General features: G+C 47.7%; 1 protein-coding gene across 4 annotated transcripts in view; it reads right to left on the bottom strand.

Annotated features, from left to right (window-relative positions):
• Positions 1 to 26,354, bottom strand: part of ANKRD28 (ankyrin repeat domain 28) — an 89,956-nt gene that overhangs the window by 58,815 nt on the left and 4,787 nt on the right. For all 4 annotated transcript variants that reach the window (XM_027769161.1, XM_027769162.1, XM_027769163.1 and 1 more), the window contains exon 3: positions 7,574 to 7,652. In XM_027769161.1, coding sequence (XP_027624962.1) covers positions 7,574 to 7,652 — 79 coding nt within the window. The remainder of the gene's footprint in view (positions 1 to 7,573; positions 7,653 to 26,354) is intronic.

The raw sequence follows: 26,354 nt of genomic DNA on the forward strand, positions 1-26,354 counted from the left end.
CCTACGTGTCAGGACTTGAGGCACACAGACATACACATACACACGTATGCTGTGGTTTTTCAAGCCACCATGGCTGGGATAACCCAATATCAAATAGCAACTCTTATTTTATAGCAACTGACCACAACCCACATACCATTCCTTTCATTTTTCCATAGTAATTATCACTGCGGAAACTTTTCATGACCAGAAACAAGATGTGTACTTGCCACAATCCCCAGAATTAAAACATGAGCCTGGTAGGACTCCGCTCACTCACGGCGACATGTCGCCCAGCACCTGGAATTGTGGCCGGTACACAAGCTCGCTCACCAAACCACTGTCGGATGAAGGCCCACATACACAGTAGGTGAAGGCAGGTGACCAGAGCCAACGCTGGTAGAGAAAGCCGGAAGTGTTCTCTTAATCATAAAGGGTATGTGCACGAGCCAGAGACAGACGGAGAGAGGGAGGAATCACCCCAACAGGGCGTGGTCACGCCTCCATCGCTCTGCCTCCGCGTCTTCATCCTATTGAAATCTTGAGCACGTATGCACATGTGCCTGTGGGTTCCAGGGCCAGGACTCGGACTGTGGCTACCCATCCAGCTTCCCGTAACCACTAGGGATGTATGCTCAGACCCCACTGGGGTCAGCCCAGATAGTCAAATGGGAGACAGGAAATGAGTATCTAAATTTCAAAGCTAAAAGCCTATATTCACACACGTCAGTGAAAATCACTGATAGTTTCGGCTAGGGAAGTTAGTCTACATTTCAGCATAAAGAACTGAATCCTACAGCCAGGAAGACAGGAGAGGCAGGTACGTGCTCTGGGGTAGAATGGAGAAACGGTCGTGCCAGGCAGAACAGCACGACCGAAGACTTCCTTCACTCGACACTAGAAGACACTGGAGGAACAGCAAATAACGCTGAGAGAGGAAGCATGACACGGAACATTTACAAAGTCCACCTGCCATCTAGTTACGTAAAAGGCAATGGTTTTGATAAGTAAGGGACGATGGCTCAGGCTCTAACTGAGGAGGGAACAAAACGCCACCTGACGGTGCCCATCCGGCCCAGAGAAGTCAAACAGCTGGGAACAGAGACGCCTCCACCAGAGCTGTGCGTGTGCATGGGGAGGCGTTGACACGAGAGATACAAAACTGCTGAGAGACAGCGAAGTCCCACTGTGACGGCCAAGAGAGCATGCAGACGTGAGCGGTCAGCACCCGTACTTCCCAATCCTCCACTGCAGGAGCGGACGCCACCAGACCGGAACCGCGAACGTGAGGACTGGCTTAAAGCGTGAGCGCCATCCGGTCCCACCTCCTCCTTTCTACATTTCAGAGAACTCCATTTAGTGATTATAGCGGGTCATCGGAAAAGCCTTGACACTTCTGCGTAGAAAACACATCACTTTTCCAATGACCCAATAACCTTGCCATAAGTGTTAGTTTTAGAAATAAAATACAAAATTAGAGAAACTGACTTTATTGTACATTCCTACTGAGGATACCATGTCTTCTGATGCAAACGGAGAAGCAAACGTGGGCCCTTTGGCGTCGTTTGATGTACTTTTCCGGGATCACAGTTTGGGCTTCTCCTATGGGGAAGGGTAAGGGAGAGGGACCCCACATGGATGTCCCTAGTGGCTTGGAGAATATTCCAGTCTCGTGTGCTCAGACCCCAACAGGGCGGAGAATGAGCGAGGTACTGAACACACACAAGCCCTGGGCTGCTTCCTTCTCTCCCAGTTTCCCTGTCTCCTTCTGGTGGCAAGTGGAGGTGACCACTGGCAAAATTTAAAAAAAAAAGAAAAAAAAAAGATGACACCAATTAAGACTAACTTAATTACTCGTATAATGTGTTGTTTTTCGTAATTAACATTAAGTATAAGAACAACGTATCCCAAACTCTCTATACTAACCTTTAATTAGTAACGACAAAGTAGCCTAATTGTGTTGCCTGTTTTTCTCTCCACGTATTTCACGCTCGTATTTACACATAGATTGATCAGGTCAAACTCTTGAGTTTCACTTCTAACAGTTCAACTTCTTTTTTAAAAAGAATTGCTTATATAATTTTATTATTACTTTTGTTTCTAGTGTGACCAGAAAGAGAGACAGAAAGTGAAAAAGCAAGCTACCATGTCCAGGACTCCAGTCATGGTTGGCCACGTGGGCGTCCAGAGCCTCAACCACCACACCACCTGCTGGCCCTAGTTCAACTTATTACACTCAGAACCAATCTCAGCGCTAGGAATCATCAGGGAGCAAGGCTGACTACATCCGGGTCTTGGAATTTATGTCCTAGTGAGAACAATGTAACAGTAAACAAAAACAATTTTAGAAAGATGTCAGATGACACTCAGCACTCAGAGTACTAGGAAAAATAGCACGGGGGAGGGGTTGGTGGTGGGCAGCGAAGGGCTCGTTTACGGGGTGACCTGATTTCCAAGGTCCTCTTTTGTTGTTCTTATTTACCATGGAGCACGTACATGCGTGTGGTGCTCCGTCCCATCCTGCACACTAGGGTCCCTCCACTTGGAGTGCCCTTTTTCTTGACCCCCCCCTTTTTAAAATTTGACAGAGGGCATGTGTGCTCTCTGAAGAGAGGAGGAGAGAGAAGGAAAGTGATAAAGCATGGAGGATGGCCAAGCCGCATCCCTTCTCCATTTCTCCTTTTGGGATTCTGGGCACACATGCACATGCATCCAACATGTTTATCAAACTGCTGGGTTTGAGATCCAAAGCTGATAGAGGGCGAGAGAGAGAGAGAGAGACAGATAGACAGATTCAGACAGGAGGGGAGACAGTGAGAGAAAGAGACCTTTCTCAGGGTCTGGTCAAGCTATAATTGCATTCTTCCAATCCTCCAGCCCATCGGACCTTGGGTATTTGCACATGTGCCCATGTATTTCAGGCTTACCAGTGTGGGAATTTAACCTGCAGCCCCCATGTAATATATGACTTCTCTTAAGCAGTGTATTACACCTCACCACTGAGCAAGCCCTGATGAGGAGACAGCTGAGCAAAGACATATTTACAAAGGGGAAGGGCTGAGTCTTATTGCTATAGGATAAGGATTTGTTCTAGGAAGCAGCAGTGCGAAAACCCATAAGAGGAGGGGCCAATGCAATTAGAGTCAGCCAAGCAAAAATGAAAGGTGCAGAGATACAGCCAGCAGAAATTTGATGCAGGGGCAGTACATACAGTCTTGAGGCCAATGTGAAAGCTTCAATTTTCACTCTGAGCACTGAGAATAACTGCCTTCATTTATAACTTAAGTTTTCCTTTGAAAAATAGCTCTATAAACCATACTATCTCATGAAATTAATACGGTATCAAAATTAGTTTTAAAAGACAAGTTGGAAAAGTTTTTTCTTTTTAAGTTTTTGCTATAGGGCCCGTGTGTTCGCAAAAGAGAGAAGGAAAGTAAGAAATCACCCCCCTCACCCCCCCAGGAGAGGTGGCCACGCTGCAATCCCTTCCCCTCCATCCTCCTCTTGTGACTGTGGGTATGCACACACACGCACCCAGTGTGGTTTTCAAGCCACTGGGTTTGGAACTTGAACCACAGTCAGCCATGTGGGAATCCAGCACCTAAACACTATGCCACCTGCTGGCCCCCAAATAGCTTTTCAAACATGTACAAGGGCTAGGTTTTAAAGCTATTGTCAGATGGTTTGTGTGCCTGGTCGAGTGGAGGCAGGAAGCACCTTCCGATGAGGTGTGGCCATGCTGCAATCCCCGCTCCACGCCCCTCTGTTGTGACCGCACACAGTACAAGCACCTGCTGGGGCTCTCAAGCTGCTAGGGCCGGGACTCAAAGCACACAGCTGGCCATGCTGAGCCCCACTCCCTTGACCACCAGGCTACAGGGCCAGTACGACCATGGTTAACCTTTTCACACGGTTTTTCTTTATTCAGAAGATGCTAAGTGTTCTGTCTAGTGTTATTTCAGAGACAGCACCTGACACGATCACTCACGGGGCTCATGTGACTATGGCATGAAGACTAAGAAGGCGGCTCTCTACCACTAAAAGTCCTTGCTATTAATACGCACGTTTAAGTCAGCTTTACCTAGCTGACTGCTTCACCTAGGTGTAAAAATTAAAAGGAGGGAGAAAACCCCTCCCCGTTTAATCATATGAAATGTTTATGACAAAATGAAAATACATACAATTCTGTGTTCAAATAAAATGCAAGAGTAGGGTTCTTATCCCAAGTTCCAGGCATCAAATTAATCTGAACTGAACAATTACTAGCATACGTATTATTCTCTTTTGCCAGAGGGCATATAGTGAGAGAGAGACAGAGAGAGAGAGAGAGAACCTCTAGCAGGGCACAGGATCATGCCACAGTCCAGGCATTTGGGCCCGTATGTGAAGATACCCAGCGTCTTCCAACTAGCAGGGATGGGATTCAAACCCGTCAGTTATGTAGGATCTGGCTCTCTACACACAGCACTTAAATGCTGTGCTATGGGGTCAGACCCGATTTCTTTTATTTTCCCTCTTTTTTAGAGAGATTTTTGCTATAGGGCGTGGTTGCTCACTGGAGAGACAGAGAGAAACATCCCCCAGGGGGGATGGTCATGCCACAAACCCTTCTCCTCTATGGATTTTGGCCTCACACGTAAATGCGTCCAACATGAGTTTTAAACTGCTGGGTCCAGGATTTGAACTGCAGTCGACTACATGGGAGTCCTCCAGCAATGAAACCATTATGCTATCTGCTGGTCCCCAGACCCTACTATTTTTTTTTTATTTTAGTTTTTTATTATTACTTTATATATTCAATAACTGTACATCACTATAGGTTGTAAAATGAATTACCCAACATGAATACACTTCGCACAAGTCCAGTTAAGGTATCATACACACTATTGGGGCCGGCAGGTGGCATGCTGGTTAGTGGTGCCGGATTCCCACACGGCCGACTGTGGATCGAGTCCCAAACCTGATGGCTTGCTTTATCATTTTCACTTTCTCTCTCTCTCTGATCAAATTAAGAAAATAGTAATAATAACAAATGGAATTAAATAAATAAATAAATAAATAATTCGTTAAGAAAGAAAAACGAAGATATCATACACATTATCGTCAACAGATAATCTTCCATTTCTGTGTCCCCTAAATGTCTTCCCTATTTTTCTCCTTGATTCCTCTCCTCTTACTCTCCCCCACGTCCCATCTTCTCACACTGTCTCTGATGCCCTTAACCATTCTCCAGGCTTCTATACCCGCTAATATCTGTTTCTATCACAGAGTGCAGGCAGCTGGTGTACATTAAGTGGACACATACAATGTCCCTCCCTCATAGCCTGACTTGCTTCACTCGACAGAACAATCGTCCATATTCGTCCACTTTCTTTCAAGTGTCAGGGTCTTCTTGTTTTATTATGGCTGAGTAGTATTCCACAGAGTGTATGTGCCACACTTTTTCAATCATTCATCTGTTCATGGACATGTGGGTTGGTTCCACATCCTAGCAATTGTTAATAATGCCACAATAAACATAGATGTGCAAGCACTTTTCCGACTGAGTGTTCTCCTATCCTTTCGATAGATACTCAGGAGTGGAACAGCTGGATTATATGGTAGCTCTATTTGTAGATCTTTGAGAAGCCTCCACACTGAACTCCACAGTGGCTGTACTAATTTACATTCCCACCAACAGTGTAGGAGAATTCCCTTTTCACCACAGCCTTGCCAGCAAGTATCTTTTCTTTTTTAAATCTGAGCCATTCTGACTGGGGTTAGGCAGTATCTCATTGTGGTTTTGATTTGCATCTCCCTTCTGATGAGGAATGTTGAGTATTTTTTCATAGCTTTTTGGCTGTTAGTATGTCTTCCTTAGAGAGTTATTTGTTCAGCTCATTTTCCCATCTTTTAATTGGGTTGATCTTTTTTTTTTTTTAGGTAAGTTGCTTCAGTTTCTTGTATATTCTATTTATTAGCCCCTTATCTGAGGCATAGTTTACAAAATAGTCTCCCATTCCAAGGGTTGTCTATTCACACTAATTACTACTGTGTCTTTTTGCTGTGCAGAAACTCTTAATCTAATGTAATCCCACTTGTCTATTTTTGGGATTACTGCTGTTGCTTTAGGGATCTAATTTAGGAAGTCTTTGCCCATTTTGATGTCTCCCAGACTTTCCCCAGTGTTTTCCAGCAATAGTTTTAAAGTTTGAGGTCTTAGATCCACTTTGAGTTGATTTTTGTTAATGGTGAGAGATAGGGGTCCAGATTCATCTTTCTGAAAGTGGATACCGAATTTTTCTAGCACCATTTGATAAAGAGATTTTCTTTTTCCCACTGGATTGACTAGTGCCCTTTGTCACAAATCAGTTGGCTGTATGTTTTGGGGTCTCTATTCTGTTCCATTGGTTCACATGTCTGTTTTTGTACCAATACCATGCTGTTTTGATTATTGCAACTTTGTAATGTATGTTGGGGGTCAGAACCTGAGATGCCTCTTCCTCCACTCTTCTTGCACAGGATTGCTTTGGCCAGTATGGGGTCTTTTATAATTCCAGACAAATTCTATGATTGTCTTTCTAGATTTGTGAAGAACATCTCTGTAATTTGACTGGGACTGTGTTAAATATGTAGTTTAATTTTAACTGCATTAAATATGTAGATTAATTAATTTGGGTAGAATTGCCATCTTGGTCAGGGAGGTCTCTGGATGTAAATCTGAATCTTTCCCATGTGGGTCAGCCATGCAAAGTGAGGCTGCTGTACCATCATCCCGTCCTTACGTTTGGGCTATTACTTAAGGGGATCTTTCTCAAATTTCAACGTCTCTCTCTCGGTCATTCTTCTCTCAAATATTAAGGAAATGGTAAAGCTTTTCCAGTTTCATTACGCACCTATCTGTGCAATCCCATGCTTCCTGTCCCAGTAAATACTACAATAATCTGGCAATAACAGAGACATTTCCAAGCCCTGACTGACTGTTTTAGGACCACAGACAGTCTGGTAACAACAGGAATTACTCTATAAGAGAACAATTTATAGTATTACTTCATATTGTAAAGACATTTACAGGCGCACAAAAAAATTAGATATAAGCTATTTAAAGATAAAAATCCTGCTGTCACTGCTACCAAAATCTATCTACAATCAGGCTACTTCTTATTACCCTGACTGCTGCATTAGGTCTGAGCCACCGTCACTTCCCCCTTGGAGAACTGCAACTGGGTCCCAGTCATCCCACGTTCAATGAGGCCTACTCTAAACCCTCTACATGATAACCTATCGGACGCAGACCCCACCCCCATTATCCTGATCTTTCTCTTTCATTTTTCCATAGCACTCAGTGTGTTTTAGCATACGGAACGTCCACTCATATGTAATGCCTGCTTCTCTTTATCAGTGTACGAGCTCCACAAGGATAGTGTGTTTGCTATGTTCTTAAAGTACTCTAAGCACCCGGAATAGGATATGTGATCAGCATGTGCAAAATAAATAAGTCTCACCTTATAAACAATATGAAGATCTAGGTCATGCAGGAAGTAGTTAATTATGTTTGAGAAACTCTGATTATGACAACATAAATAATGTTCTTACTACACAGGCACTACCATACCAGATAAAATGAGCAGTTCAATCATTTCTGCATCTCCAAGGTAGGCAGCAGCATGCAACGGGGTTCTCTTTTCATTGTCCTGTGATGAGAAATAAAGACAGAATGTAAAGTTTTAAATAAGGTCAATTTTACTATAGTTTATATGAAGAAAAAAACATTATTAACTGTCAACTTATTAATTCCACAACTCTAGCTTAGTCTGAGAGTCCTATTAATAAAACACAGGGTATTACTTTACTAGGAGACTTTTAGGCTTAACAATTTTTTCACCTTAAAATAGCAGTATAAAGTGTAGCAAGGAATAAAAATAAAAATCAAAGATGACAGGGTTGGCCCTGTAGCCTCGTGGCTGGGGGAGCCAGAACTCACCTGGCCAACCACATTTCAAATCCCCATAACCAGCAGCTTCAAAACCATGCTGGGCAAGTGTACCTGTGACCAGAATCCCAACAGGGTGGGGAGTGGAGGGGGTGGGACTGTGGCAGGACCACGCCCCCCCGGGGGGGGCTTTCCTCTTCCTGCCCCGCCCCTTGCTCTCTTTAGTGAACACACAGGCTCTCTGGAAGAGAGGAGGGGAGGGAGAAAGGAAGGGAGGGAGGATCTAAGAGGCCAAAGAAACAGATTCTTAGAGCTTCTTCGAATGATTATCTACCTTGCTGATACACACCGCAAATTTCTTTTACTTCCTACCCTCTTTTTGTTTTTGCTAGTACATTTCCACAATTTTGTACTTTAGAACCACTGACCTAATTAAACAAGACAAAACTTAACAAACCAAAAGGTTTGATTATCAAATTGTTCCCACAGGAGTACCCTAGTAGGGGAAAGAAAGTATCTCCAGGGTTTTGAAATTAACTCGAAAGCAATTTTAGTGTTTTTCTTGACATCCTACCAGTTTTGCTTTCCGCTCCTAAACATATCCATGTCTGTTTTAGTACAAAAAGTGCGTATTCCTCCAGGGCTGGCTCAGAGGTAGCACTCTGATCGAGTGATGCACAGCTGAATTCCCTGGGCAACCTGCACATGCCATGCATACAGCTGGGACCCCGGCCAGCTGGGAAGGCTGGGGCGAGAGGGACCGTGCTGTGAGCCCGTCAAGAATTCTTGTTTTCCTTCCTGTCTTATGCTCTCCCACCCTCTCTCCTACACTTCCTCTGTCCCACTCTCACAGAGAAAATTTTTTAAGTCTCCTCCGCTCCCCACCCAGCAAGCAGGAAGGACCCCTAACACGCGATCATGCCTTCAGCCAGCCTCAGACCCCTTGCCAGGTGAACCTGGTGCACACAGAGGCTCTGACGCTCACCTGGAAGCTGTCCACGTGGGCCACGTTTGCCATAGGCACAGAAAGTAAAGACAAGAAAAAACCATATCCCCCAAATCTCCCTCCAGGAAGAGAAGCTCTATTAAGGCATCACTTCGTACACCTCTTTCACAAAAACAACACTGCTGTCCAGTTTGAGAAGCAAGGTCTTAGGGTCACATTCAGACTGTTACCTCGTACTACACGCCTGTTGAAAGTTACGGCAGTATTGCTGAACTGGCTGCATTTGAGAAAACGACTTATGTACAAATACTTATTTTGAAAGTTACACTCAATTTTTTTCAACAATGGCTTTTGTGAAAGATTGTCAGTTTTTTCCATTTTGTTCTCCTCTTTGCACGAAAAAAATTTAGTCAACTGATTGATGAATTATTGCCAGAGGGCATGTGTGCTCACCAGAGAAAGCACCCGTCGTGGGGTGTCATCATGCCGCAATCCTTTCTTCCTGTTCCTCCTCCCCATCAGGACTTTAGGCACACATGAGCCCAGAGTGTTTTCAGGCTGCTGGAGATGGGATTCGAACTGCAGCTGGTCACGTGGGACCCAGCTTCCAATGCACATCAGCCACTCCTCCATGGACTCAGCCCAGGGATTATGTTCTAGCGAGCAGTGACAATGCACTCTGTCCCCCGGAAGTCGCGCCACTTCACTGTGGTGGCAGGTAAGGGGCACGACTTCCAGGTCGTCTTTAACTCCCAGACCACCACCACACAGCCGCAGGAACAGTCCCCCACTGCCCGCAGACTCGAAGGCAGGCATGAAACCGAAGAGCTTTAACCACGCAGGTGTGGGCCAGTCTCCAACACCTTACATGACAGTCACTCTACCAGCCCGGACCACTATCTCCTAGAAAATGAATTAAACTGAAAAACTTACTTCATTCTGTAATAATTTCCTAGTTACTCTGGGAAAGGGCAGTTTGGCCCGAGACTGGACGAGGAGAATAAGGGGTTCGATGTCCGTATGCAACCCAGGAAAGGCTGAGCTGCAGCATACAAAGGTATTACAGAGGTGTGGCATGGCTACCACTGACCTCCTCATACATCAGACACACTTACCTTTATAATCTTAACCCATCTGGGCCACCATCTTTATCCTTACAGTAGTACAGGACCTCTAGAAAGGCTGGGATAGTGGCTATTAGTGTTAAATTGGTTAGTGACTCAGGGTTCTTGTCTGACCATAATTAGTGTCCACAAGACCATGTTTTTATTCCAATATATACCCCAGAAAATAGAGCGCTGGCCACAAAAATTAGTCAAGGGTCCCTGAAAAGCTAACAGACCAACTAAAGTATCAGAATGTATTCAAAGCTAGTTAGTCGCTTTTAAAGGACCTAGGTCGGCCTGGTGGCACTGTGGCGAGTGCTGCGCGGGTGATGCGGACTGAAGGTTCGGCTCCCCGGGGGCCCCGTACACACTGGACGCTTATGCCCCTGACTCTGGGTGGCTGGGAAGGCTGGGGCGGGCACGCAGTGAGAGAGACCCTTTTGAGGGTGCTTGTCTCTTTTACAAGCCCACTGTAATGAAAGAAATGAATGCTAAAAAGTACAGCCCCTCTGCCTAGCCTTTTCAGGGTCATTCCTTAGCACAGCTAACGCCCCTCGTGTTGACATACGATTAGATCTATCGGACTGGAAACGTTATCACTCAGGATAAGCTGCACCAGCACAATGACACAGCAGAGAGTCATCTGTGTGTGAGCAATGGCTAGAATTCTCTGACTGCCTCGAGTCCTGTTAATACATATTATGAATGTCGTTTTTACTTTCTGCAAATCCAATAGAAGAAAAAGGGCAAAACAAGTGGTTAATTATTTTTTGTTATTTATTTTTTTGGAGAGGTTTTTGCTATAGGGCGTGTGTGCTTGCCAGAAAGACAGAGAGAGACAGAGAGACAGAAAGTGAGAAATCACTCCCCAGGGGGGATGGCCACGTCACAATCTCAGTTTAAGCTGGGATGTTGAGGCACGCACGCACACGCGCCCGGTGTGAGTTTAAGCCACTGGGTCCAGGATTCGAACCATGGTCGACTACATGCGAGTCCAGCAACACAGCCATTACTCCAACAGTTCCAAAAACTGGTTAATTTTAAAAGAAAAATTTATACTCTCCCATTTTACTTTCATAAATTAAACACTGAAAATTAGGCAATGAAATATGTAAGATTCAGTTCAACAAAATGTATTAAAGTCCTTTTTAAGGACTTTTTTAAAAAATGAAGATATTCCTACATGGGTACAGACAAAATAACAAAATATGTTTATTTATTCATTGTAGAACACAAAGCACTGAGAACAATCAGAGTGCTACCAAACGGCTATCTGAAGTTATAGAACACGGGAAGTTCTTCATCACCTTCTACTTAACTGACACAGGGTTAACCAAACGTTTTAGTTTCTTGAGTAAAAGTAACAATGACCTTGCAACATGAAGCGCTCTGACCAGCAGCCCACGGGGGTAGGCGCACACACCCACCTCTGCCTTTAGGACTGGCAATGCTCGTCCACAGTGACACACGCTGTTTGCCACAACTGTGCCGCTGTACCTGCCACCACCACGACAAGGAGGACACCAGAGAGCCCAGGCACAGACGCAAGAGCAGAGAGAGAGGCGGGGAACCTTCCCTGACGTGGCCTTGTTCTGTTTTTCTCCACTTCTCCATCCTGTGAGGGTCCTGGACTTGCGTGACCCACGAGTTTTTCAAGCTGTGGGGGCCAGGGTGCTGACCACAGCTGGCCACGCGGGCTCCCTCTGCCTGTGTTTCACTGCTTTACCAGGGGGCTGGCCCTGATTTAGATAAACAGCATTTAAAATGATAAAGTAGGATTGAAAAAACAATTGTCCCTATGTTCACAAAGTTGAAGTTATTTCTTTTTTCTTTTAAAGACTTATTTATCTTTCTTTCTTTCTTTGAATTTGACCAGAGAATGGGGGTTGGGGGAGAAACAGACAGACAGACAGAATGCGAGAAAGCAAGTAGCCAGGTCCGGGACTCAAACCATGGTCAGCTATGTGGGAGTCTAGTGTCCTTAACCACCACGCCATCTGCCAGCCCCAAGCTGAAGTGTTCTATGATCACGAAGTTGAACACTAAAGAAAAACTCAACAATGGCAAGCTACAAAAAGACAGCAATATTATTAGGTATGGTGAAACGATGAGAAATGCTAATGCAATCAACAAACAGTAAAAACTGCAAAGGTTTTGCCTTAAGATTATTTAAGGGTCTAACTTCTCGCATCTCTTGAGGAAACACACTGGAAGTTACCGATGACATGTGAGGACAGACTAAGCGAGGAGGATGACACTGGGCTCCTGTCAGGGGAGACAGGAGAGCCAAAGAGAAAGCCGTGGCCTGATTTCAAAGAACTAGCTGGTGAACCTCCACTGTCACAGTCCCACGCTCAGGGACCACACTCGTGACCCCCGACTCTCACTTAGAACACTGCAGACCAGGTTTTCCAGCCGGACGGCTGTGCGGTGAGCGGACGGCTGCTGTACCCCTGCTCTGCACCCCAGGTCCCACCAAACGCAGTGCAGCAGGCCACGCTGATGGTCACAACACGGGGAAGACCGCTCCTGAAGGCTGAGTTGCTAAACAAGTTCATCTGTAACATTTTAGTTTTCACTTATATCTGACGCTAACCTTTCTTGTAAGTAACCTAGCGACAATTTAAAACAGGTGGCAGGGCATGCACAGGCCGAATGCAAGGACTTTGCTGTTATAGAAGGGACCTGACCCTCCTTGACTTTTAGTATCCAAGGGCGGTTCTGGAACCAACCCTCTGGGAAACAGGAGACAACTATACCGTGCTCCCAGCTCAAATAAAGAGCAGATTTCAATGTTCCTTTTCACATGCAACAATCTCTGAAGCACAGAATTAAGGAAAGATGCAGCTTCCAAAGCACTGTATGTGAAAAGTTCTGCAAACACTCAAGCTTGAATGTGCATTCACTATGTCTGAAAGGGTACGCCGATTCCCTGGAGGCTAGAAAGCTGACCAGGGTGTGAAGTGAGTCATTTTTTCCTATTTGTAGTCTTCTACACTGTTTGGAACTCTGACCAATGCACAATGCTTTTCAAAAAGTAAAAACAAGAAGAAAAATAACTAAAAACAATTTAAATTAGCTGAGAAGTAGTTTAATAAAAATCCTAAAAACCAGGCATTTCACAAGTACCACGCACTCATAGGAGAAAAAAAAAAGTTTCTTATTAAGCCAGTTTGTCTTAGAAACCACTGCATCTTAATGTAGTATTCTAAAACAATCCCAATGGCAGTTACTATATATACACATACGAACCAGACTTAAGCTTTCAAACTCCGACGATCCCATACTATGAAGTAAACACTTCTTTCTTACAGTTTTATACAAGTGCTGTATACAACTGAGACTGAAAAATGACAGCTCACCTCTCAAGTGAACACACAAGCAGCGCTAGCTTTTAGGAGGGATTGCCCTGAGTCAGAGGGCGAGCACGCTGGAGGCTGGAAGAGCCCAGGGACAGCTACCCCTCCTACGGGGTGGGGTCATAAGCTCTCGCTGGGCTGAGGCGTTAGCAGACACAAGGGACGGGGACATGAGGGTGGCATTCAAACAGCTCTGTGACGGTGAGCACCTGGTGATCGGGCTGCAGTGCAGTGGAATGACATAGCAAGGCCAGTTCCTTCCTTATCCCGGCTTTGAGACTGTTCACGTGCGTTAGTTGTACCCCTCGAAGAACAGAAATGACACTGACCGTGAGCCGCGACAGTTGTCCGGTGCTTACTTTATGCAGGGCTGCTTTACTCACTCCTCAGACAGACCTGTGGGCACTTCACAGGAGGTGGGAGGGCGAGCGGGCGGCACATACGTGCAGTGTCTCAGGGTGTCCCTGTGTCACGACTCCTCCTGCCTAGTACCCAGCGGCCAGGATCCAGGCATGTTGCTACATGGCATCCAGCTTGTGTGTGCGTGTGTGCATGTACATGTGCATGTTGGGGGCGGGCAGAATGGAACCTGGGCCTCTCCTGTGACCCAGCCAGCCAAGATCCACAGTTCAGGGCATGCTGCTATAGTCAGCCTCTTTCCATATTTTCAAATGAGGAAATCAAAACACAAAGGTTCAGGAAACTCACTCAGGATCATCTGGAAGTGGTGGAATCAAATTTCCAGCACTGGGAGTTGGGCTCCAAGGAATGTGTTATAACTGCCTTCAAGTATAATGCTTCGGCATCACTTTAACCACGGTCTAAAACTAGCCAGTCTCCTTTAAGACATCCCTGGCCTGACTCAGTGCGGTCGCAGTTTTCTGAGTAACTTGTTCTTCCTTTTCTCTACTTTTTTCCATTTATACCTAATGGTCACTCTTTCTCACTCCTTCCAGGCTGGCTGTTTCTTTTTGTCCTACTGCTATTGCTATCGGACTCAAAGCCCTTGCTAAGTATTTGCCCATTTCCTTTAATACCCAAGGGTGGGACCAGCAGTTAGTGTAATGGCTATGTCGCTGGACTCCCATGTAGTCGACTGTGGTTCGTGTCCCGGACCCGGTGGCTTAAACTCATGTAGGGTGCGTGTGCCCTGGGGGAGTGATTTCTCGCTTTCTGTTTCTCTGTCTCTCTCTGTCTTTCTGGCGAGCACACGCACCCTATAGCAAAAACCTCTCAAACACACACACAAAAAAAACACGGGCTATCGGATTCAACTGCTGGACTCTCGGACGTGTGAGACCCACTCTGCTCTTCCCATTCCTAAAGTGAGTGATGGCCGCTCAGCTTTCCCTAAGACCCTGAGCCCAGGGAGGCCCCGAGGTAAGCTTGGACTGGGGGTACAGTTCTGCAGAGTACGAGTGAATATCTGCAACCGCTTCCAATGAAACCGAAGGCCTCGTGTTTCCCCAGCCGAGAAGTGCTGCCGTCCTCACGGCTACGTGAGTCTCCGTGAGTCTCCGTGACCTGTGCTCTGGAGCTCACTGCTGCCCTCTGGGACCTTACCCTCCCATTTTAAACCCGTGAGCGCCAAGCAGTGGCGTAGCAGGCCAGCAGCCTCGGTGTGGACAACGCCACTTTCACGGCACCATCTGAAACCTTGCTTGGTGACTCAGCCGTCAGTACCTCTGTCAACCACCTCCACTTTGTCACTGACCGATACTCCAAAGCCACTGAGCTGTAGTGCAGAGGAGCGGGACCGACATGCGATGGCAGAGGGGAGCTCCCCAGGCCCCGGTCTCCCCAGCCACCCGCCCACAGACACACCTGTACATGCCCAGAATGCAGAGTGAGGCTGAGAAGCCACATCAGAGGAAGAGGTAGTTCCACCTCGGCACTGCCGCCCCTCGGCCCCGCAGACACCGTGTCTCACGGAGAGGGCTCCCTGGGGCCCACGGCTTCTACGGCAGCAAGAGGGACCCTCAGCCCAGGCCAGGGGACCCCGCTGTACCGACAGACGAGGCCACTCCCTAGCTAGGCAGGGCCTGGTGGCCCTTCCGAGTGGGCGGCAGGCCGGCCAGCCCTGCCGTGCTCCCTGGGGCCCACGGCTTCTACGGCAGCAAGAGGGACCCTCAGCCCAGGCCAGGGGACCCCGCTGTACCGACAGACGAGGCCACTCCCTAGCTAGGCAGGGCGTGGTAGCCCTGCCGAGTGGACAGCAGGCATGCCAGCCTGGCCGTCCTCGCTGAGCCCGGGGCCTGCTCTCCCTGCTGGAAGGCAAGGGCAAGGCTAGGAGCAAGCGCCTGCGAACGGAGAGTCTGTCCTGGCCTGACCGACTGGAGAGCACTGATCTCGCCAGCCTCAGAGCTCTGAGAAGGCATTCCCAGGCCAGGCGGCAGCTCAGGGCCTCCCTGTGAGGGCGTGAGGGCCCTGCCCTTCTATCCCAGTGCCAGTGCAGCTAAGCTGGAGACCCTGTCCAAGCAGAAACTTCCCCCAGCCTTGGCCCCGCCTGGGTCCCGGTCAAAATAGATGTTCCAACCCGCAACACCACTACCTCATAAATACAGCCTGCGACTGTCAGCCCAGGGGAGCCCACGGAGCCCAGCCACGCCAGCGGCTCAGTGCCACAGGCTCCACTCCGCCTCGGAGTAGGGCCCGCAGCCAGCCCCGCCAGAGAACTCGCACACAACGTGGGCGACACGGAGAGGACTTGGACATCACAGAGTCACAGAACGAGCAGACGGTCTGGAAGCAACCGGAAGGAAGTAACGAGTGAAGACTGCCCACGTCTGCAGGAGGACCCGAACACAGGCACACGTCTGGTCATCATCAAGCTGCCGGGAAACGGAGGGTAAGGGAGCTGGACCCACATCTACTGGACCCTCACACGTCCGGGCACGCGTGCACGCGAGACAGGGGAGCGGGGAGGGTGACGGGGACGCGGGGAGGGTGACGGCGCGAGCACACCCCAGCGAGCACACCCCAGCGGGAGGCCTTCCTGCTCCCACCCCCCCCCACCGTCTCCCTGCAGAAAACTTGCACCTCTGACAATTAAAGAAAAAAATCAAAGGAAGCCCAAGAGGTAAGAAACCTGCCACAGACAGAGGCGCTGGCACACCAGGTGTTCTGCAGGCCAGGGAACAGCAGGGCAGTGCACATTCGAAGTGCCAGAGGGACGGTCACCAGCCAAGAGCATCTTACCCAGAAAAGCTGTCTTTTGGAAATGAGGGAAACACAAAAACATTCCTAGACAAACAAAAGCAAAGGAAATCCATCGCTATGGGGCCTGCCTCAAAAGAACTGCTAAAGGAAGGTCTCTAAGCCAGAGCGGAAGGCGGCGCTGTCTCAGCTAGCACACAGAAGCACGGCGCCCCAGGAGAGCACCCCTCCCCTCCCTGTTCAGGACAGCCAGGTGCTGTAAGAGGTGCACAGTCCACCTTCCACGGGAGGGTCACCAGATGAAGCCGTGAGAGCACCCCTGTTCAGGACGGCCAGGTGTTGTAAGAGGTGCACGGTCCACCTTCCACGGGAGGGTCACCAGATGAAGCCGTGTGCCCAGCGGACGGCGCAGTGAAAACCGCTGGACTCCCACATGGCCACCCGCGGCTGGAGTCCCAGACCCGGGGCCTGAAGACTTTGCCGGGCACGTGTGCGCGTTCACCCATGATCCTGGGAGAGCTGAGGGTAAGGGACTGTAGCGTGGTCGTCCCCCCAGGGGTGAGTTCTCACCTTCCCTCTCACTGTCTCTATCTCTGGTGGCCGCACATGGCCTAAGGCAAAAAGCTCTACCACACACACACACAAAGATAAAACTATTAAAAACTGTAACTTCAATTTCTTTTTCTTAGATTTGCCAGAGTGTGTGCGCTCACTGGAGAGGCAGTGAGAAAGTGAGAAAAATCCTCCCTGGGTGGCAGTCACACCGCAGCCCCGCCCCCTCACCTCTCCCTCCTTCAGGCACCCGGGGCACACAGACACATGCTCCCAACTTGTTTCTCAAGCAGCTGCCAGTCCAGGACTCAAACCGCGCGGCCAGACAGGGATCCAGCCACCTTAACCGCTATGCCATGGGGGGGACCCGATAAATTAAGAACTGCAATTACCATAAAGTGGGGGACGAGAGTAGAGTTTTTGTACACAGTAACAACAAAGTTGTTGGCAACAGACTAGCCGGTTACCTGCAAGCTGTTTTATGTAAGCCTCGAAGCAAAACATAAATAGTTGCACAAAACATAAAAAAGAATTCAAATGATTGGAGACAAAACAAAATCATAGAAAAAAAATGATCCTAAGATTTGGTTTCTAGGGAAAAGAATTCACAAACCCTTAATCAGACTAATAAAAAAAGTAAGTGAAATTAGAAATTAGATAGGAGACATTACAATTGATGTCACAGAAACACAAAAGCTATAAAATACTATGTAACAAACAGGCTCCAACAAATCATATCACAGAAAGAAATGGCTACACTGACACTCCTAGACACCGGCAGCCTGCACACGCGGCAACCGCAAGGAGAAGACCAGTAAGGGAAGGAGACTGTCCCCGTTAAAGATAAAAGCCCAGGACCTGGTGACTTCGCTGTCCCACTCCACCGAACATTTATAGGAGTACCACCAACCCTTCTCGGACTCAAATCCTTCCACAATTTACTTTAATGTCTTGTAATACGGCACACGACGGACAGACACAGAGCGGGGGAAAGTGAGAAATCACCCCTCAGGGCGGATGGCCGTGCTGGCATCCCTTCTCCTCTATCTTTCCCTCAGGACTCTGGGCACACACGTGTACGCATCAGCATGATTTCTGTCGCTGGGTCCAGGACACAAACTGTGGCCGGCCACACGGAAATTCAGGGCATTAACCACAGCACTGTGCTGGCCCTCTCACACAATTTAACTTCGAGGAAATACCCGAACTCACGTTACAAGGCCAGACAACAACACTACAAGGGAAGAACGTTACAGGCTCAATGTCTGATAGACACAGGTGCAAAGACCTCAACAAAACACTAGGGAGCGGAATTTAGCAACGGTGACAGATCTGTCATCACAATCCAGTGGGACTTAGCACCAAGATGCAAGAATGGTCCAACATACACTAATGGGTAAATGTGCTAGACAGAGCCCCCCAATCAACCAGGTCATCAGAGAGGCATGAGAACGTGTCTGACAAAACTCGCAACAGACTAGGTAGAGAGACTGTACTCACAACAAAGGCCATTTATGTCAGCCCCAGAGCTACAAACACCAATGGTGCAAAGAGTTTTTCTTCTAAAAGGAGGGACGGAAAAGAATGTCCACACTCACCATTTCTTTTCCACATAGTACTGGGAGTCCCCGCCAGCACATTAGGCAAGAGAAAGAAGAAAAAGCCACTCTAATAGAAAAGAAAAGGAAAGGAAGAAGTGAAATTACCTGTTTGCTGGTGACATGATCTTACTTACAGAAAATCTTAAACATTCTAAAAATTATTAGAACTAATGATCAAATTCAGTAAATTTGTAGGCTCCAAAATCAAAATATAAAAAAATCAGTAGCACTTCTGTGATCTAAATGATCTAAAAAAGAAATTAAGAAAATAATCCCACTTATAACAGCAACAAAAAAAGAATTGTGTAGATTTAATCAACAGGGTGAAGATTTGTATGCTGAAAACTATAAAGCAATAATAAAATAAACTGAAGAATACACGGTTAAATGGAAAGACGCATTGTCTTCACTGATGAGAAGAATTAAAAAGCGAAATGTCCATACCACCCAAAGCAACTTACAAATTCTATGCAATCCCTACCAAAGTTTCAATGTCATTTTTCACAGAAATAGGAAAAAAACCAATCCCCTGATTCATACAAAGCCATAAAGGGCCCTGAATTGCCAAAATAATCATAAGCAAAAAGAATAAAGGTGGGAATATCATATTCTCTGAGTACAAAATCTCTTATAAAGCTACTGTAATCAAGAAAGCATAATGATGGGGACCAGCAGTTAGCGTAATGGCTATGTCACTGGACTCCCACGTAGTCTACATGGTTCGAGTCCCAGACCCGGTGGCTTAAAACTCACGCCGGGCACGTGTGCGTGCGTGCCCAAGATCCCGAGAGGAGAATGGAGGAGAAGGGATTGCGGCATGGTCATCCCCCCTAGGGGGTGATTTCTCGCTTTCTGCCTCTCTGTCTCTCTCTGTCTGTCTGGCGAGTGCACGCGCCCTACAGTGAAAACCTCTCCAAAAAAAAAAAAAAAGAAATACGCCGCCAAGGGCCAGCTCCGTGGCCAGGTCCTTCAGCTGGTCTTGGACTGGGCAGCCTGAGAAGCAGTCCGGACGAGCGTACATGTGTGCCCAGAACCCTGACAGGACGGAGGAACGCATAAGGCACTGGGGCGTGGTCACCAGTGGGGGCATGCTTTCTCCTTCCTTGTCTCTTGGTGTCTCTTTCTGGCAGCACACATGCCTTCCGGCAAAATTTTTAAAAGCAAAACAAAACCAAGGCACCACAGTGAGATACTACTATTATCAGAAGGTTTAAGATGTAAAATGGTCTGGCCATAGGGCACAGAAGTTAGGCACAGAGGAGGCGAGATTCGGCCTGGCCGCTGGGGTTTGATCCCCAGCCCCAGCCCATGTGCATCTCCCCAAAAGCTTTACCCAACGGTGACCTGGAAGGACTGCTGTTACCAGGCTTCACCGGAGGGCTGCTTTCTCTCTCTTTCATCATGCACACGCACCCTATCAGGGGTAAATGAAAACATTAAACATGCAGCTCCATACATACGGTTGAACCATTCTACCAAAGTCATTTACCCAAGAGAAAGGAAAGTGCGAATTTGTACAAAGGCCTAGCCATGAGTGCTCACAGCACGCTATCTGTAATAGATGACGAAGAGACAGCCCAGGCATTTATCAGAGGACTGGGTACGGAAATGGAGTGCAGTACTGCCATGAAACACTGCTCAGGAACAGAAAGGAACGGACTACAAACACAACACGGATGGGCCTCAGAATAACTATGCCGAGTGAGCAAACAGAAGATAAATGTAAAGCAATAACAACAGAATTTCCCCAGTGACTGTGAGACACCAATCCACAGATCCAAGCAGCAAAAGCGACCCAATGGTTACTCTGGGCGTGCCGTATTTAAATAAGAGAAAATCAAAGACAGGTAAACTCTGAAAGAGGCCACAGGAAGAAAACGCACTTCACTCACACAGAGAACAAAGACCATTATTCTTCCCAAGTCCCCAGGAACCATGCGAGCTGGTGAGAGGGCAGTGAGTACTCAGCACTGAGAGAAAACTGCCTCCAACTCAGAGTTCTGCGCCAGGTACAGCTCTTCCAAATCAAAGGAGAAATAAAGACCTTCTCAAACAGAAATTGGGGAAATTAGTCTACCTGCCATGCAAGATGTATTAATAGAAGCTTTTTTATAGAGAAGGGAAATGATAAAATAAGAAATTCACATTTATATCAAGAAAGAAAAGGTACAGAAGGGAAAGTAAAATACAAACTTGTTTTTCTCATTCTTTATTGATTAACAGATAGCGGGTGTTCAAAACAATAATATACTCGAATATGTGTGCTTTACATACACATGTATATACACACACATCTTGTCTATAAGTATTCATATTCATGTATGCCAATAAGCAAAATTGAGTAACAGAACAATGCGAAGAACTGGAAGGAGCAGGATGACCCTGTTCGCTGTAGGAACCACCTCGCCTGTGGAGTGGGCCAGTGCTAGCTGGAGGGGGACCCTGACTAGCTGCACATGTGCATGCAGACACAGGGCAACCAGACCTTCAGGTTCACAGCTCAGCCGATCCTAAGCACAGCGACGGCCTGCAACCATAGCCACTACCAACCGAACAGTGCCCCAAAGAGAACGAAACAAAAGAAACAGCAAACCCAGCAGAAGGGCAAGAACTGGACTTCCAGGGTTGACACATTATTAGATTCTAACATCCAATTTACAACAAAAAACCGTTAAGCCATACCAAGAAAACAGGAAAGCACAGCCCATTCAAGGAAAACGAAACAGCCTCAATGGGCACTGCTCCTGGAAAAGAACTGAAGGAGACTCACTACACAAAACTGAAAGCAGCTGTCTTAAAGATACTCAAAGAGTAAAACGAAGACATGGAAAAAGAAGAAAACTAGAAGAGATGAAAACAGCAACGATGCCATAGGCGAACCCCACTGCACACGGGGAGCCAACCTGCCCGCCGTCCAATGCCAGCCCCAGCAACCTAGACAGCCTGTCAGGCGGAAGCTCGCCCAGGATCCTGACGGGTAGGGAAGCAGAGGGAGACACTGAGCGGTGCTTTCTTTCTCTTCCTCTCTGGCACAGCCATGTACTCTCAGGCGGTTGGGGAAAGGGAGAATAAAATAAAGAGAAAATCTAAAAGGAAATGAAAAAGAAATTTGTGAGCGAAATACAAAACCTCAGATGAAATTAAAAAAAAAAAGTAACTGTGAGCTACAAAGTACAATAACTGAAATAAAAATTCTACGAGATTCAAGGGCAGACTTACCTGAAGACAAGACAAAAGAAAATGACAAAGGTTCAGGAACAGAAAGAAAATAAATAGAACAATAAATAGAGCATAAGGAACCAGTGGGACACGATTAAGCAAACCAATATATGTACTGCGGAAGTTCTAGAAAGAAAAGGAGGGGGGGGGGTCAGGGAGACTATCTGAAAAAACAGGTGACCGAAAACATGCTGAATTTAATGAAAGATTTAAACATAAACATTCAAGAAGCTCAATAAACTCTTAAAAATTCAGAGACTCAATACATATCAAAATGTAGCCTAGGAGCTAAGGGAGTCAGAGCCCCGTGGCTGACCACTGCATGGACGCCAGCCCTCGTGGCATGGAGCACACTGGGCATGCACGTGTGTGCCCGGTCTCAACAGCATGGAGAGGGAGGAGAGGCTGGGGCAGGCCCACATCCCCCCGGAAGGGTGCTCTCTCCCTCTCTCTGGTGGATGCACACACCCTCTGGCAACGACAAACCAAGCTGAAAGCCAGAAATAGAGTTGGCTAGTGGCACGGAGGTTGAGGCGGCTGACACCCACATGGCTGACTACACAGTTCTAGTCCTGGACCTGGTGGCCTGAAAAACACGCTGAGCACGTGTGTGTCTGTGTGTGTGTGTATGTGTATGTGTGTGTGTGTGTGTGTGTGTGTGTGTGTGTGTGTGTGTTTGAAATCCTGAAAGAAGACCTGGGAGAGACAGGATTGTGGCATGGCCATCCCCTGGAGGGGGGGGAGTGCTTTGTCACTCTCCCTCTGGCAAGTGCACACACTCTGTAGAATAAATAAATAAAATAATCAGAGAAGCATTAAAAGAAGCAACTCATCATGTAAGAGAGCCTCAGTAAAATTATCAATAGATTTCTCATCATAAACTTATGGGCAAAAGGCAACGGACTGACACATTTACGATGCTGAGAGGACACTGTCAGCCCAGCACCCTGTATCAGGCCAAAGGACCCTCAGGAAGCGGGAAGAGCGAGGTGGTGCAGTGCGACTGAACAGGTCTCGGTGAGGAAGGGTCTGCACGTGTGCCCAGGCCATGTGCCGCCCAGGGGAGCGGAGGGCTCACCTCCCGCACGGGTGCCCACGTGCCAGCACGTTCCGCAGAAGCCAGCTGCACGTTGGGCGGTAACCTGCAGAAGCCACAGGGAGCCGCGGGGACCGGCTGGGTAGCAGAGCACTCCCGGCTCACTTCCTGGAAAGCCGCAGAGCAGCGTGAAGGAAAGGGGGCATTCGGGAAAGCCGAACAGGGCTCACCACTGCATGCTGTCTGCGACGACAGCAGCGTCATGGCAATGAAGGGGCCAAGACCTGCTGGAGACACGTGCACGCACGCATGCACACATGTGTGCGCACACACGTGCTCTGTTGCACACTTCCCCCGACGGTACGGGACAGCCGGGGAACCCCGTTCGGTTTATTTAAGGGATGGGAATAATCTACAAGGCTATCGTGGCAAAACGTTTCGAATAACGAAATACTGAGGTGTTGGGAAAGTCATGATGCGTGTTTGCACAGAGGAACGGAAAAATACGCCGTGAGTTTCCCAGCGTGCAGTAAGTGATACGCAGTCACCCTCACTGACGGCTGTCCTACCTACCCCTGGACCAGCGAGCAGTAAGTGATACGCGGTCACCCTCACTGACGGCTGTCCTACCTACCCCTGGACTAGGGAGCAGTAAGTGATACGCAGTCACCCTCACTGACGGCTGTCCTACCTACCCCTGGACTAGCCCGCAGTAAGTGATACGCAGTCACCCTCACTGATGGCTGTCCTACCTACCCCTGGACTAGCCCGCAGTAAGTGATACGCAGTCACCCTCACTGACAGCTGTCCTACCTACCCCTGGACTAGGGAGCAGTAAGTGATACGCAGTCACCCTCACTGACGGCTGTCCTACCTACCGCTGGACCAGCGAGCAGCGCTCCAGTGGGGAACCCCTTTCATGGTCTGTGATCTCGGATCCCCCCACAGCCTCTGTTCTGTCCCAGAAGCTGGTCAGTGCTCACTCCACGCAGCGTTCACACACGCAGACTGCATGCTTGTTTATGAACATGTGCTTTCTCGTGTAGTGTCCGCAGTAAACGCGAGTACGCCGGCTGTCAGTACCGACCCCTGGACTACTCCGTGTGCGCGTCTGCACGGACAGTTAGGTTATCCTATTACGGCACGGCATTGCCCCACACCTGCCGAGAAACACACACGCCGGGTGCCACAGCACACTACCAGACATCGGCCTTTGAGCTGCTCGGTTACCTACCCACCCGCTCATGATCAGCCTAGTCAGGAACAGAACTCGGGTGAGTGAGCAGCACGTATGTACACACAGGAAAATTTTCAAAATGCAGAACTATACAGCACAGCTATGATCGCCAATCAACTAAGAGCTCAAATCGACTCTGCATTTAAAAAAGGTCCCTCGTAAGCTGGACCACCCCGTTTCAGCACCGAGAACGGCTTCGGCTGAACTGCAACGACTACGGCGAGTGACACGCTCACCCACCCAACGCACAGCACGAGGAGAGGCGTGTGCAGTCACCTGTCTGCAGAGCAGCACTCGGCGCTGAGAACGAGGGCCATGTCTGTACCCCAGCTTCTGTGTATGGGGCACAGAACTTCTGGGGAAAAGAAATCCACTTCTGAGCCATTCTTTATAGCACTATCTGGCCAAAGAAGAGTACCTGTCTGCCAGTGACAGGCTTTACCTCCCTAGTGACTACAAGTCTGACGGAGCCGCGCCACGTTCCAGCGCTGTCCACAACCTTGACAAGTCGGCTGCATGAGCTAATCTGAGCAACATGAAAGAGCGCATGCACGCGTCTGTCTCAGAAGTACCGTCCCACAGGTTACGCCATTCCGGTCAGACTGGAGAAAGGAGAACAATGAGCTACTTGCAGATGATACTTTTCTTATAAAGAAGAATCAAATCTTTTCTTGAAAATGTGGCATCAATATTTCAGATTCCATTATTTGGGTCCAAGACATGATATTAAGTTCTAGTAAATCTAGGGAACAGCATTTAATTACTATCTTGGCCACACTCATCTAGAAATGCATTAAAAAAACCCTTCTGGGCAAAGGCATGAGGCCAAATTTGGGCTGTGAAAAGACCCTAAAGATCACTTATGTAACTCATATATTTACAACAAAAGAAACACGAAGCCTGGAGAAATTAAACCATGATGACCTGGGTCAGACCTAATCCTACTCACTGTGGGTCAGTTTAGAGTGGACCTGTTTCCAAGGGATCCTGAGGGGCAGTTTTCTGGGGATTTAGGAGAGATGCTTCTCCTTGGTGTGAAAACCCAAACATCACAGGGAGGTCTCCTTCCTTTCTGTGGCTCTCTGTCACGAGCTGCCCTAACAGGAAAAGCACCTGGCCCCGCAATGATTACACACACAGTAAGGCTCCGTTTAGTCAGGTAGCCGACTGTTTGTGAGGGGAGCCTTCAAATATAAAACCCCAGTATTTTCTAGTGAAATTACCTTACATATAGCGTATAATGGAAGAAAAGATTTCCTCCTCCTATTATAGAAGTGTATTTTTTTCATTACAGTTTTGTTAGAAAAATTATTAGGTGAATTACTAAGTAAGATGCTGTTTAGTGGCCCCCAAAACTCAAAAACCTGAGGATGTGGGGGCATCTCACAGCATGGTGGTCACGGGAGCTGGCCCTCATGTGGCCGACTGCAGTTCGAATCCTAGCCAAAGATTTAACAAATCTTAACACTATGAAAATGTTCTCAACCACTAAGAATCACAGAGAAAAAAGGCCCAATGGCAACCAAAAACATGTCTGCACAAAACACATGGACGACTACCCAAGAGTTACTCTCAGTAAGTGCCTAGTGATGAGTAAACAGATGTTCAAAGTCATGACAATTTTTTTCTTTTTTTTGGAGAGATTTTTTTTGCTATAGGGCACATGCACTCACCAGACAGACAGAGAGAGACAGAGAGACAGAAAGCGAGAAATCACCCCCCAGAGGGGATGGTCACGCCGCAATCCCTTCTCCTCCATTCTCCTCTTGAGATCTTAGGCATGCAGGCACATGCGCCCGGCATGAGTTTTAAGCCACTGGGTCGGGGACGCGAACCGCAGTCGACTATGTGGGAGTGCAGCGACATAGTCATTACGCTAACTGCTGGTTCCCATGACAATGCCTTTTTTTTTTTTAATTTAGGATAATTTGATTAAGTCCAGCAGAAAATCAAATGATGCTATTATCATCTGGTTTGTCCCTGGAAGGTGGCTGCTTCTCCTCCTAGGGACGCATGTGCTGGGACTTGCTTGCACTGTAAAGGCGTTAACTGAAAACTTCATTCCTTTATGGTGCCCCGGGTAGAACCTTTGGGTGTTATAATGTTATTAGGGCGGGCCCCTGTGACTGAGTTCTGCTGGGTACATAATTAGACTGAATGAAACAGAGAAACAGATGGACAGCTGGTCTGCTCAAAATCCCCACTCTCGCAATTCTGCAGGCTAACTTAACACCTTGCAAATTCTCAGTCA

This window comes from Tupaia chinensis, unplaced genomic scaffold (assembly GCF_000334495.1).
Source record: "Tupaia chinensis unplaced genomic scaffold, TupChi_1.0 Scaffold148822_2, whole genome shotgun sequence".
Classification (NCBI taxonomy): Eukaryota; Metazoa; Chordata; class Mammalia; order Scandentia; family Tupaiidae; genus Tupaia; species Tupaia belangeri.